The 13793-nt window shown below is 41.7% G+C and overlaps 1 protein-coding gene across 5 annotated transcripts in view; it reads right to left on the bottom strand.

Annotated features, from left to right (window-relative positions):
• The window catches only part of dgkh (diacylglycerol kinase, eta), a 100726-nt gene extending 88071 nt beyond the window's left edge, over nt 1-12655 (bottom strand). For 2 of the 5 annotated variants that reach the window (XM_041868556.2, XM_041868565.2), the window contains exon 1: nt 10793-11504. In XM_041868556.2, coding sequence (XP_041724490.1) covers nt 10793-11071 — 279 coding nt within the window. In that variant the 5' untranslated portion in view covers nt 11072-11504. Of the gene's footprint in view, nt 1-10792; nt 11507-12244 lie in introns of those variants that run through there. The other 3 variants (XM_041868574.2, XM_041868583.2, XM_041868591.2) reach the window with 3 other exon arrangements.
• Between the last annotated feature and the right edge of the window lie 1138 nt (nt 12656-13793).

Raw genomic sequence — 13793 nt, 5'->3', positions numbered from 1 at the left:
ATTGTAGACCTGCACCAGGCTGGGAAGACTGAATCTGCAATAGGTAAGCAGCTTGGTTTGAAGAAATCAACTGTGGGAGCAATTATTAGGATATGGAAGACATACAAGACCACTGATAATCTCCCTCGATCTGGGGCTCCACGCAAGATCTCACCCCGTGGGGTCAAAATGATCACAAGAACGGTGAGCAAAAATCCCAGAACCACACGGGGGGACCTAGTGAATGACCTGCAGAGAGCTGGGACCAAAGTAACAAAACCTACCATCAGTAACACACTACGCCGCCAGGGACTCAAATCCTGCAGTGCCACACGTGTCCCCCCTGCTTAAGCCAGTACATGTCCAGGCCCGTCTGAAGTTTGCTAGAGTGCATTTGGATGATCCAGAAGAGGATTGGGAGAATGTCATATGGTCAGATGAAACCAAAATAGAACTTTTTGGTAAAAACTCAACTCGTCGTGTTTGGAGGACAAAGAATGCTGAGTTGCATCCAAAGAACACCATACCTACTGTGAAGCATGGGGGTGGAAACATCATGCTTTGGGGCTGTTTTTCTGCAAAGGGACCAGGACGACTGATCCGTGTAAAGGAAAGAATGAATAGGGCCATGTATCGTGAGATTTTGAGTGAAAACCTCCTTCCATCAGCAAGGGTATTGAAGATGAAACGTGGCTGGGTCTTTCAGCATGACAATGATCCCAAACACACCGCCCGGGCAACGAAGGAGTGGCTTCGTAAGAAGCATTTCAAGGTCCTGGAGTGGCCTAGCCAGTCTCCAGATCTCAACCCCATAGAAAATCTTTGGAGGGAGTTGAAAGTCCGTGTTGCCCAGCGACAGCCCCAAAAGATTTTTAACAAAGCTGAGAAGTACTTTGAAGTCCAAAGCGCAGGAATACAGGTGAAATCAGTTATTGACACAGACATGGTGGCGTAGTAGGACGATCGGAATGCACCAAGACATTGTGGGTTTAAATCCCAGGTAAGGACATGTTGAATAATAATTACTGTATAAATAAACATTTACAATGTAGTAATGTATGTCAAAGTGTGTCAAATATGTAAGTTGAAAACACTATGTTAAAAGCACTGTGTGTATCATAACGACTCAATTTTGTCTGCAGGGTATCACCTGTGAAATTTCATGTGAAAATCTGAATCCACATGTGAAAGGTTATGCGATAAAGGTAATATCATCACGTGAAGTGTTCCAAAAACACATGGTTTCACGTGATTTCACATGTGCCAAACATGTGAAATCATGAGATTTTCCAAATGTGAAATCATGAGGTTTTTCCATAAGGGACAACAATCCTCTAGATCAGCGGCATGTCCAGAACATTTTGAATGGGGTGGCCAAGGTGGGGCACAGACCCAGTTTAGGGAGGCCATAAAATGTTTAACCTTAATTGATGCAAGGTGGATATTTTCAATATAATTATCAAATAAAAAGCATGAGCTGGTGCACACCAAGAGAACATCACTTAGTGTAGAGGTGCTGACCAACGGAGAATAAACTGTAAGCTATAAAAACAAATAAAGAGAGTTGCACACTATGTATAAACGGTATAAACTCCCAGTAACAACAGCAACGTTTCGGCATCACTGTGCCTTCTGCAAGGTCCCTGAAGAAGGCACAGTGATGCCGAAACGTTGGTGTTTTTTTACCCAATAAATTACTGGGAGTTTAAACATAGAGTGTGCAACTCTCTTTATTTGTTTTCTTAGCTAACAATATAATTATCAACACATTAAATGCTTCAGCTTAGGTTTGGTACCTTTCCCTGATCTCATAAATCATACATCTATTCCAAAAGTCTTGTTACAGTTTTTGCATTCAAGGTCCGGATTTTATATAAGCATACAGCAGTAAATTCACTTGAAAGTGTACTCCAGAGTGCAAATTATACTGTGACATTCGGGGGTCTCTATTTTTTAATTTTTTATGGGACCTCTTATGTAAAAACTAATTATAGGCTTTATAGTAAAGATGTAATTTAACTGTAAAAATGTATGACCTTTTAATGTGTCATGATGTTTTCATCTGATTGTCAAACAAATCACTTAAAAAAGTAAGTTACCTGTGCACGTTCGTCTACTCCAAAATAAGTCCAGCATCTGAACAGTGTACTGTGCACCCACCATTTGAATGGAAAGGGACATCTATTACAAACCACAAGTGTAACGACATTCACATTACAACGTGGCGTGTATTTATGGATGCCAAGGGAAGCCAGGCTTCCCCCAAAATGTTAACAATAAAAAAGAAACAAACGTATACAATTATTCGTGTCCATCTGTGTTTCATTATTTTCCTTCTTCGCAAGAGGTTGAATCTATTTCACCAAAGAAAGCACTCGAGCAAGGCAAACAGCGCCCCTCTGTCTTAGTATCAGTAGCCCATGTATCTGATGCAGTCTGGCCAAAAATAATATAACATGTCATACTATTTTTGTCGAGACATCATCAGATACATGGGCTACACATATTATGACAGAGGGTCGCTGTTTCGCTCTCTCGGATGCTTTCTCCGGTGAGATTGATGAGTCTTGCTGTCGGTGTGCGTTTTGGTCAAAATCATCAATATATTCAGAGATTCAGAATTTATGGGGGGGGCACTGGGGTGTCCACAGGAGGTTGGTGGCACGTTAACTGGGGAGGACGGGCTCATGGAAATGGCTGGAATAGAATAAGTGGAATGGTATCAAATAAATCAAACACATGGTTTCCTTGTATTTGATGCCATTCCATTCGCTCTGTTCCAGCCATTATTATGAGCCATTCCCCCCCCCCCGGACACGCCACTGCTCTAGATAACAAAAAATAGACCTATCAGTGAAACCTTAAACTGAGGCCTTGGAGGGCATTGGGGATTACACCTCGTCAGCGGTTGCTGGCTAATTTTCCTGTCATTAACGACACTGTATCGTTGTGTGTGAGGGGGAGGCAGAACAGAACACAGGCTTAAAATGACCTCCCTCCAGGAGAGGATGCTGGAGGAGGGCAAAAAAACTAAAAACAAACAGCAAGAGACTGCAAAGAGGAAGGCTCGGAAGCGGAGGAGAGAGAAGGGGAGGCGAAGGGGAGGTGAGACGCAGTAACAACCTAATGTGTATAGATTGTTACTCTCTCTAAAGACGGTTTTGTCTCTACAATACAGACCTCTCTTAGCACCAGTATGCACACACAGGATGACTAGGTAATAGATGTGAATAAAGACCGGTCAGTGTCATCGAGGCCCAGACAGAATCTTAGACTACTGCTCCCTCTCTCTCTGTGCTTCCAATCACCAACAGTCAGCATGTATTACGACTCACACACACACATTGTAAAGATTCAGTTCACTGAGCTCAGTTCACCCATCACAAACTGCCAGGAATGTTGTGTTTTGTGACAGTTGTGTCTGGGGTTGTCTGCTTAGTACAGGGCTTGTTGGATTGGACACACACACACACACACACAAACAGTCAGGGACAGCTGAGTGACAGACACTTCGTTTTCCAATGGCAGTATCAGGTTCACTCCATGCATGGCCCATTAGTGCTTACAGAACACGGACAATAAGGCACCCATCCATTCTCAGACCATCAGGATAGGAAAGACTATACTTCTCATTATATTCTAATCATCAAGTTCATCTCATTGTAATTATATAAATACCAATCAGTGTTATTTACTCATGTTGATACTTTACTATTGCAGACATAACACACTCTCAAAAAGTGATATACTATTGTTTAGATATCCAATTTAATAACAACCAACAGTTCTTAATGGGAATCAGATGCTCATATCCAGAGTCAGTGGCAGTGGTAGCACAATTCAACAACGAGTAAGGTAGAGCTGGTGGATGAAGAGCAAGCTGTTACTTCTCTCCCTCTGTCCCCCTCTCTGTCAGTGGTGGACTTAAATCTTATTGGTCGTGTACACAGTTTAGCAGATTTTATAGTGGGTGCCGTGAAATGCTTGTGTTACTAGCTCCTAACAGTAGAGGAAAATATCAAACAAGTACACAAATAATAAATAATAAAAAACAAGAAATCAGAAATCAGAAATGTCAGAACGATATCCAATTAACAACCCAAATAACACTGTATCAGTAATCCAAATGCAATCTATGCTTATATACACCAAACATACAGTGAGGGAAAAAAGTATTTGATCCCCTGCTGATTTTGTACGTTTGCCCACTGACAAAGAAATGGTCAGTCTATAATTTTAATGGTGGGTTTATTTGAACAGTGAGAGACAGAATAACAACAAAAAAATCCAGAAAAACACATGTAAAAAATGTTATAAATTTATTTGCATTTTAATGAGGGAAATAAGTATTTGACCCCTCTGCAAAACATGACTTAGTACTTGGTGGCAAAACCCTTGTTGGCAATCACAGAGGTCAGACGTTTCTTGTAGTTGGCGACCAGGTTTGCACACATCTCAGGAGGGATTTTGTCCCACTCCTCTTTGCAGATCTTCTCCAAGTCATTAAGGTTTCGAGGCTGACGTTTGGCAACTCGAACCTTCAGCTCCCTCCACAGATGTTCTATGGGATGAAGGTCTGGAGACTGGCTAGGCCACTCCAGGACCTTAATGTGCTTCTTCTTGAGCCACTCCTTTGTTGCCTTGGCTGTGTGTTTTGGGTCATTGTCATGCTGGAATACCCATCCAACGACCCATTTTCAATGCCCTGGCTGAGGGAAGGAGGTTCTCACCCAAGATTTGATGGTACATGGCCCCGTCCATCGTCCCTTTGATGTGGTGAAGTTGTCCTGTCCCCAAAGCATAATGTTTTCACCTCCATGTTTGACGGTGGGGATGGTGTTCTTGGGGTCATAGGCAGCATTCCTCCTCCTCCAAACATGGCAAGTTGAGTTGATGCCAAAGACCTCGATTTTGGTCTCATCTGACCACAACACTTTCACCCAGTTCTCCTCTGAATCATTCAGATGTTCATTGGCAAACTTCAGACGGGCCTGTATATGTGCTTTCTTGAGCAGGGGGACCTTGCGGGCGCTGCAGGATTTCAGTCCTTCACGGCGTAGTGTGTTACCAATTGTTTTCTTGGTGACTATGGTCCCAGCTGCCTTGAGATCATTGACAAGATCCTCCCGTGTAGTTCTGGGCTGATTCCTCACCGTTCTCATGATCATTGCAACTCCACGAGGTAAGAACTTGCATGGAGCCCCAGGCCGAGGGAGATTGACAGTTCTTTTGTGTTTCTTCCATTTGCGAATAATCGCACCAACTGTTGTCACCTTCTCACCAAGCTGCTTGGCGATGGTCTTGTAGCCCATTCCAGCCTTGTGTAGGTCTACAATCTAGTCCCTGACATCCTTGGAGAGCTCTTTGGTCATGGTGGAGAGTTTGGAATCTGATTGATTGATTGCTTCTGTGGACAGGTGTCTTTTATACAGGTAACAAGCTGAGATTAGGAGCATTCCCTTTAAGAGTGTGCTCCTAATCTCAGCTCGTTACCTGTATAAAAGACACCTGGGAGCCAGAAATCTTTCTGATTGAGAGGGGGTCAAATACTTATTTCCGTCATTAAAATACAAATCAATTTATAACATTTGTGACATGTGTTTTTCTGGATTTTGTTGTTGTTATTCTGTCTCTCACTGTTCAAATAAACCTACCATTAAAATTATAGACTGATCATTTCTTTGTCAGTGGGCAAACGTACAAAATCAACAGGGGATCAAATACTTTGTCCCTCACTGTATATACTAAGAATTATATGTACACCAGTAGAAATATTACAGTGAGCTCCGTTATGAATCCAGTATATAAATACGCATCTAACCAAATAACCAACGCATCCAGTATGAAAAATGTATGCACTAACTGTAAGTCGCTCTGGATAAAAGCGTCTGCTAAATGACTAAAATGTCAAATGTAAATCTAACGGACTCAGCTTCAGGTGCTGTGCTGTCCAGTTTTCTTGTGTCTGTATGTGAGTGTGTTTTCGTGCGTGTGTTCGCATGTGTTCTGTGCTTCTTTCCCTGTGGCTATTAGATAGCTTGTTGTCATGACACCAATCCAGAATCCGACCTACAGTTGGCACAAAAACACTTTAATGAACTAAACACAAACAGGTACTTTCACAGATAAGTACAACTCTGTTTCACAGTTAGAAGAAAAAACCCTAGACAGTAAGTCCCAGTTGGTTAGATGTATGTAGTCTTTGCAACACCAGAGACGTGGGTCATATACTGAGGAACCATGGTCTTACTAACTTAACTTACTAACTGTATAGTACCTACTATGTACAGTACTTACTATAGGCTACTTATAGTATGGTGATTTGAATAATAGTATCTGCTAAAGCTAAATGACCATATTATCATTAGCTGGATGAAACCTGCTAATTACTGTCTATAACACACACACTGCAGAACAGAACACCCATGGTACAATGTATTTTGGCCTACCAAGGTCTTCCTCAGGCAGTGTTGCCATGGCGCCAGCCAATCAGGGGACAGGGATGTGGTAGTAGTCCTGGGCAACCAGAGAGATGGTGGGCGGAGAGGGGCAGAATCCCCTCAGACAGACAGTGATGCAGGCAGTGAGCAAACACACATACACACACCGCATCCATGGGTTGAGCAAACAACCAGATTCGGAACAACAATCAGAGCCAGCGAGCTGCTCCATTAATTCCCTTCTGCGCACACACACCCCATCTACTGCCCTGGGAATGGGACACACGCAGGTAGACAGACATATATACAGGTCACTCATCCAGTCTCTCGCTCATCTGCCCATCTCTGACCATTTCTATAGCTATTTTAAAGATACATTCCACACACCATCTTCACTTAACTTTGCTTATTACAATGCAGAACAACTACAATATAATTATTACACAACTATAACACAACTAACAACTACATCAGATAGCGAGAGTATGCAGTAGGTTACAGAATGACAGAGATCCTTAAACGTACTGGGGCAACCCTCAGGCACGGTCAACAACATCCTATTTGACTGTATACATTACACACACACACACACACACACCTTAAAACAGAACGACAACAAGTGTTTATACAGTACCTTTACCAACACTAACTGAGCGGTGTAACAGGTGAATTGAGAAGCAGCTGTCTGATATACAGTGTAGATACCGTAGAGCCTTCTGAGGATACAGAGTTAAAATAGAAATGTAGCCTAATGTCATTGTCTCACGTCAGATGGCATCACTCTATGACACACTGGCTAGTGGTTGCTATGGCAGCCCATGCTCGATCAGCTGTGCAAACTTGCTCCAGCTTGCAGCCTAGTGCAAGCTTGTTCGAATGGCCATAATGTAGCTAGTTTGCCAACATGTTGATGAAGTTGTACAGCACCAAACTTATGGGACTGTTCTCAGAAATCAGCATGTATCTTACTCTGACAGATGGCACTGTGACTCGCTACTTTTTTAACATTTAGCCAACAAGATAACATCACATAGAGCAGTCAGCTGTGCTGTGTAGAACTCTGTGCACTAATCACGGCAGAACAGATATCATGAAAACTAATTTGTGCATTAGCTAGAACTTCACTACACTAGCTAGCTAGCTAGCGAGAGGGAGTACTCAGCATTGAGTGTGTGAACTGGCGGCGTTAGCATCCCTGCCTTTCGTTTCATATGGATTGATTTGAGACTGGTTCAGCCAGCAAGCAGACACTAGCTAGCTAAATACCTGTGTTAGCTTGCAAATTTCCATGCACATTTCGAATTTCATAAATACAGATTTTATCAGTGGAGGCTCCTCAGAGGAGGAAGGGGAGGACCATCCTCCTCAGTGAATTTCATAAAAATGTAAACAGTGAAACATTAAAAAAGTTATCATTTTTAGATAAAACTATACTAAATATATTCACGTCACCAAATAATATATTAAAACACACTGTTTTGCAATGAAGGTCTACAGTAGCCTCAACAGCACTCTGTAGGGTAGCAGCATGGTGTATCCGAAGCACAGCTAGTTTCCGTCCTCCTCTTGGTACATTGACTTCAATACAAAACCTAGGAGGCTCGTGGTTCTCATCTTCCATAAACATACTCAGTAATTATGACAACTTCAAGAGGACGTCCTCCATCCTATCAGAGCTTTTGCAGCATTAACTGATATTTTGTTCACCCATTCAAAGGATCAGAGAATGAATCTAGAACTGAAAGCATTAAGCTACAGCTAGCTATCACTGTAGTGCATAAAATGTGGTGAGTAGCTGACTCAAAGAAAGAGAAAGACAATAATTGAACAGTTTTGAACAAATTAATTTCTTCCAGAATTAATGGGAAGCAAGAGAGAGAGAGATATATATATTTACTTGTATTTCTTTTAACTTTCACTTTACTTAGCTAGTGAATGCAGCTAGCTAGTTTAGCTTACTCAAACACCCGGCTTAAACAGAGAGGGATGCTATGTTACCTATCCAACACTGGAACTCTTCCAAGTCAAGGTAAGCTTTTGGTTTTATTAATTTAACTGCTAAAATGCTTGCTAACTGTACACTGTACTGTATGATTGTAGCGGGTTTACTAACACATTAGTTCTAGTAGCTATGTTGACTTGACATTAGCTAATATGGTGACAACGATGTAGGCTGTGTGTAGCTGATAGCGATTATGATATGAAGGTTTGGCTTAGAAATATTTTTTTGCCTGGTCACAGACAGCTGATGTGTTGTGCACTGAAGTCCACAAGCTAAGGGAAAAGGTGAGAAGAGGAGAGCGTGTAGATGTGAGAAGGAATTATCCAACTATGCTGTTTGTATGTGGTTGTTATGAAAGTGAACTGTGTTTGCGTGTAATCAGGGGTGTATTCATTCCACCGATTCTGTTGAAAAACTTTCTTAAACTGAAGCAAATGGAGCGAAACGGGGATAAACATTCCTGAATTTGTCCAATAGAAACTCTAGTTTTCAACTGTTGGACTAATGACTACATCCTAGATCAGCTAGATGCAAGCAAGATTGTACAAGGCGGTATTGAATGTGTCAATGTCTGCCACCTTGATTACTCAAATTTCTCTCGACCTATGCACCTACGTTGTAAACTTTCATTCATAGGCTAGGTTGTAGCAACCTCATGATGGGTATAGGGAAAATTAGAGTATCATGTATTAGCCTAAACCTATCGATGTTACATTGAGCTGGGTGAATGGAATATGAATGACAGTCATCCAATATGCTGTAATAGAAATAAGTCCATGCTCATAAAAATAAATGTTGTCCTCCCTCATCTTAAACGGCACCAACCGCCACTGGTTGTACCACCACAAAACACCTTAGCTATATTAGGTAGTGAAGACTTGCCCATGAAAAAAAGTAAATATTAGCTACAAGTTTATCGTTTTTGGTAAGATTAACTCTGACTTTTTTGAGGATGAAAGGGGGTTTAGTGGACGATGTCATCTTGGTAACATTTTCGAACGTTAGGACAGCATATTATAGCACACTTATTTTTAGCTATCCTATTAGTGTTTGCGAGCTAGCAGACAGATCAGTGACCTAATGTTAACATCACACAATATAGACAGACCATCAATCTCTGTAATACAATATATTTTCAGCTCTAGCTGCAATATGGTGTGCTGTTCCTTTTTTGCTATCTGTTTTCTCACTGGTTTCATTGCTCATATTTGATGATAAGATTTCCTTTTCATCTATCTTCGGAGTCTATTTTTCTTAATTATTTGCCAAGTGTTATTATGCTGTCCCTTTTGTAGCCTGTTTGTAAACATTAGGCTACATTTGTTTACTATACTGTATGTAAAAATATTTCTCAGGCCATTATAGTGAAGGGAACCCTGCACACTGTGTGTAACCTAAGTGCATATAAACAGTTATTGAAGCACAACGTTTCGGTACTGTACATACAGTGGCCCTCATTTATCAAACAAACAATTTCACGTTCTTTTCTACAATCTTTTGGTAAATAAGGCCCAGCGGGTAGGAGTTTCTTCAACGATGCTACTTGAGGCGCCTACACACCTGTGACAAGACATTGGCCTACTTCAGGTGTTTGTTCTATTGTCAGGTAGGTTAGTTACCATAACAAAGCCCTGTGCCCCAGCCCAGTGGCCCCTTATCATTTAAATAGAAATCCCTACTTTAATAATGAAGGCGGGGAGGAGTAGACCTGTCAATAATTGAGTGGCTCTTTTCTGATGGAAGAAGAGAGACTTGTTTACAGTGTGGCCATGTAAAGTGGGCCATGACAGCTAAGGTGTCAGTCTGTCAGGTGGAAGGAACTCCAGCATCCTCTCTGCTTTAGCTTATTTGTAGGTTATCATGTAGTGTCAGTTTGAGTTGTTTCATGAAAAAAGTTCAACTTTATAAAGCTTTCAATAAATAATTTGTATCTCTAAAATGTGAAAGAAAAGGTTATAAGCTATGCAAGTCTATTTTAACACATGTACAGAATGGGGGTAGGCTATAATAGTGGAGCTCCTGATATCTCAAAACAAGTAGGCTGCCTGTAGAGCAAAGAACACTGGCTTTCCACAGCTCACAATGCTTTCCACAGTTTATTTTCAATATATATATTTTTCAAAATCTATTTTATTCTATGGTCAAATGTTGCATAAAATTACAACGTATGACAGTCAGAATCATGCGTGCTGGTTGTCAATGTGGGTGTCATTCCTTTGTATTTGCTTCCATAAAAACAACGTGAACTGGGCTACCGATACAATACTACAAAAAGACGCACAACACAAAGTCGTGTAGCGTATTTCTCCAAAACAAAGAATCAAGTCGAGACAGCGACCAGAAATACAGACAGAGAAGTTTATTTTCTTACCTTGCTTCTGAGCTGTCCGGAGGTCGACACTTTCCGGATGAGTTTCTGCGGGCCTTCTTGTTCTCCCTCGCTGTCTGACGACTCATCCACGGCCCCGGAGCCCCCGACAGCCCCCACCACATGGGCATGGATCCCTGTTGTCGAAGGGCCTTTCTCCGGCTCCTGTTGCGGGAAAGGATAAGACCAGTCCGGGTTAGTCTTCCCCCGGTCAGCCGCTCCCTTCCTCTCCGGGATGCGAGAGCTGGACAGCGGTTGGAAAGCGGCTTTCCTCGCCGTCATCTCGTCTCCCTTCTCAACCCTAATTCGCGCTATAAGAACCGAGATCTATCTATCCAAGAACATACGCGCTCAGCTGTGCTCATGCGGACATAGCATGTGTCGGTGCTGTGGGGTTTACTAAGGTAAAGCCTGGTTCAGGATGTGTTTATGGTTCCAGCTTACATGCTCAGACCAGACTGAGGCTAGAGACCGCCTAGGCTGCCTCCCTCACACACAGACGCACCACCAACCAACAACCGGTGGACATTGAATAACCGGTGGACATCGCCATGGAATACCCTAGCGGCCGCAACAGAAGCAGTCCAACTCATACTGTAACTATAACTGATTTCAAAAGCCCACTCAAAAATATGAGCAAATTGAACATGCAAACTTCATGGGCAATGTTAACTGTAGGCCTATGTCTTTTGGGCTATTGCCATAGGCAGGAAATAAAATGATATATAGCAATAGCCTATTTTCCAGATAGTGATTAATGATATGTTATGAATTCTAAAAAGGCATATGATAATACGAAACAATTAGATCTTTCAAGGTTATAATAGGTCTACAGATTGTCAGAACACTTTCGACTCTGAAGCAAAGCTGATACAGTAGCCTATTCCTACTTTGAAAACGGAAAATGTAGCCTATGGGTAAAGGGTTACAATCTTGTGCTGATATTGCGATTGTAGAGAAACCATTCCATTGCTCAGGCTAAATGACACTTAATAGCCTACTTTGCGACAATGTAACAGGAGAAACCGCAGTCTTACAAAATCTGTGATCTAAAAACACCATAAAATAAATAGAATAGCCTATTCACATCGAAAGTGTCCGTTTTAACAGTCGTCTATAATCTAGCTACATGGATTAGGTTTGAACATAAAATTCACCACTTGAATAGTAACTTCAGACAAAGACAACTAGCCTATAATCAGATAGTCTTTAGAAAAACTAAAATGTAACTTTGTTAAACATCAATCTGACTATTCTATTGTTTTCACACCAAAAGACAACAGGGGTTGAGTTTACAGAAAAGCAAAGGCATTCGGTTCTCCAAAAACAATGACTGATCGGGATGGTGACAATAAATTATTCTAAAATGGGAGAAAAACGTCAGTCTTTTTCTCTTCAGTCTAGAAGACCACACTATAATATTTCACTACAAATAATTTGGTAAAAGCTACTGACCAGTTCTTCCCATGCAGGGCTACGAGTATAATGGTATACATCTTCCATAGTCCCACTCAATCTGCTCCGGGAAACCAGTCTAGGAATAGTATATGCAGATTAATGGATACAGCTGTCTGGTTACCGGAAAACCGGGTATATATGGTTTGAGGTCCTGAACCAGGTAGGCCTAGGCTATAATTCCGTGTTGTCTACTACTCCACTCTACCACCTCCTCTCCAATCCTCTCTGCCTTTTCCCTCGCCGCTCGTTCAAGGGCTGATATATGGCACGGAGCAGCACGGATGGAGAATTCGGGAGGGGATAATGCCCATGACGCCATAAAATACGAAGACAATGCCTTAATACATTTTGCCAGAGTTTGGTTCACTCTCACCCATTACGAATAGAATGATTATGGATACACACAGTAGTTTAATATAAACATTTTTTACAGAGGGTAGAAAAATGTTGACTCTTTCTATATTTTGTAATAGCCTACAGACAAAATTAATGTGAAGCATAGCAAGATTAATTTATGTATTCAGAACAATATTTACTTTTACCCAATAGTCTCAAACAAGACAAAATAACTATATTTTATTTGAAGGTATGTTTAGGCCTAGGTCTAGATGTTTCATTAATTTGGAAAAATTATAGGCTAACAAATACAAAACAGTAATGTCTTGATGGATAAGTGGACCATCTTCCATTTGCCATGACAAATGTAGCCTATACGAATTCAGAAGCAAAAATTGCTTAAACAATCTGCCTATAAGCAGATTGACTACACACTGTGTATAAGGCCCGCAGCCGATAGGGGGGCCTCTGCTGAGTTCAGGGGGTCCCAATTTATTGTTGGGCGTTAGAATTGTAGAACACACAAGGTTGCAATTTCGAAATTTGGGACTGCATCAGCAGTTTTCCTCTTGTTATATCTATCACTGACAGTCAATTAGCCCATGTCAGCTAACATTTTATAAATGTCTAGTTAAGTTAGTCTAGCCAGCTATCCAAACCTTGTAGTAATCATGGCTGAATTAGGCCTACTGACCAGGAACAAAGGGCACGTGCCCAGGGGCTCTGACCTCCAGGGGGTCTCCATTGATTTACTTCGTCACCCAGATATCTTATGAACATGGCATAAATCAAGGCAAAATGTGTAGAATTGCAGGAATTATCTTTAAAACGGCAACATTTTCTCCACACTCCTTGGCATGGGTCCTCAGATCCTTAAAAAAGTCTAAAACTGCACCATTGAGAGCCTCTTGATTGGCTGCATCACCGCTTGGTATGGTAACTGCCTGGCATCCAATCATAAGGCACTACAGAGGGTAGTGCGTACGGCCCAGGACATCACTGGGGCCGAGCTCCCTGCCATCCAGGATCTCTATACCAGGCGGTGTCTGAGGAAGGCCCTAAAAATTGTCAAAGACTCCAGCAACCCAAGTCAAACTGTTCCCTCTGATACCGCACGACAAGCGGTACCGGAGTGCCAAGTCTGGGACCAAAAGGCTCCTGAACAGCTTCTACCCACAAGCCTGCTGAATAGTTAATCAAATGGCTTTCC

The sequence above is a fragment of the Coregonus clupeaformis genome, chromosome 4, assembly GCF_020615455.1.
Source record: "Coregonus clupeaformis isolate EN_2021a chromosome 4, ASM2061545v1, whole genome shotgun sequence".
NCBI classification, from domain to species: domain Eukaryota; kingdom Metazoa; phylum Chordata; class Actinopteri; order Salmoniformes; family Salmonidae; genus Coregonus; species Coregonus clupeaformis.
This window is presented reverse-complemented; position numbering and strand designations above follow the sequence as displayed.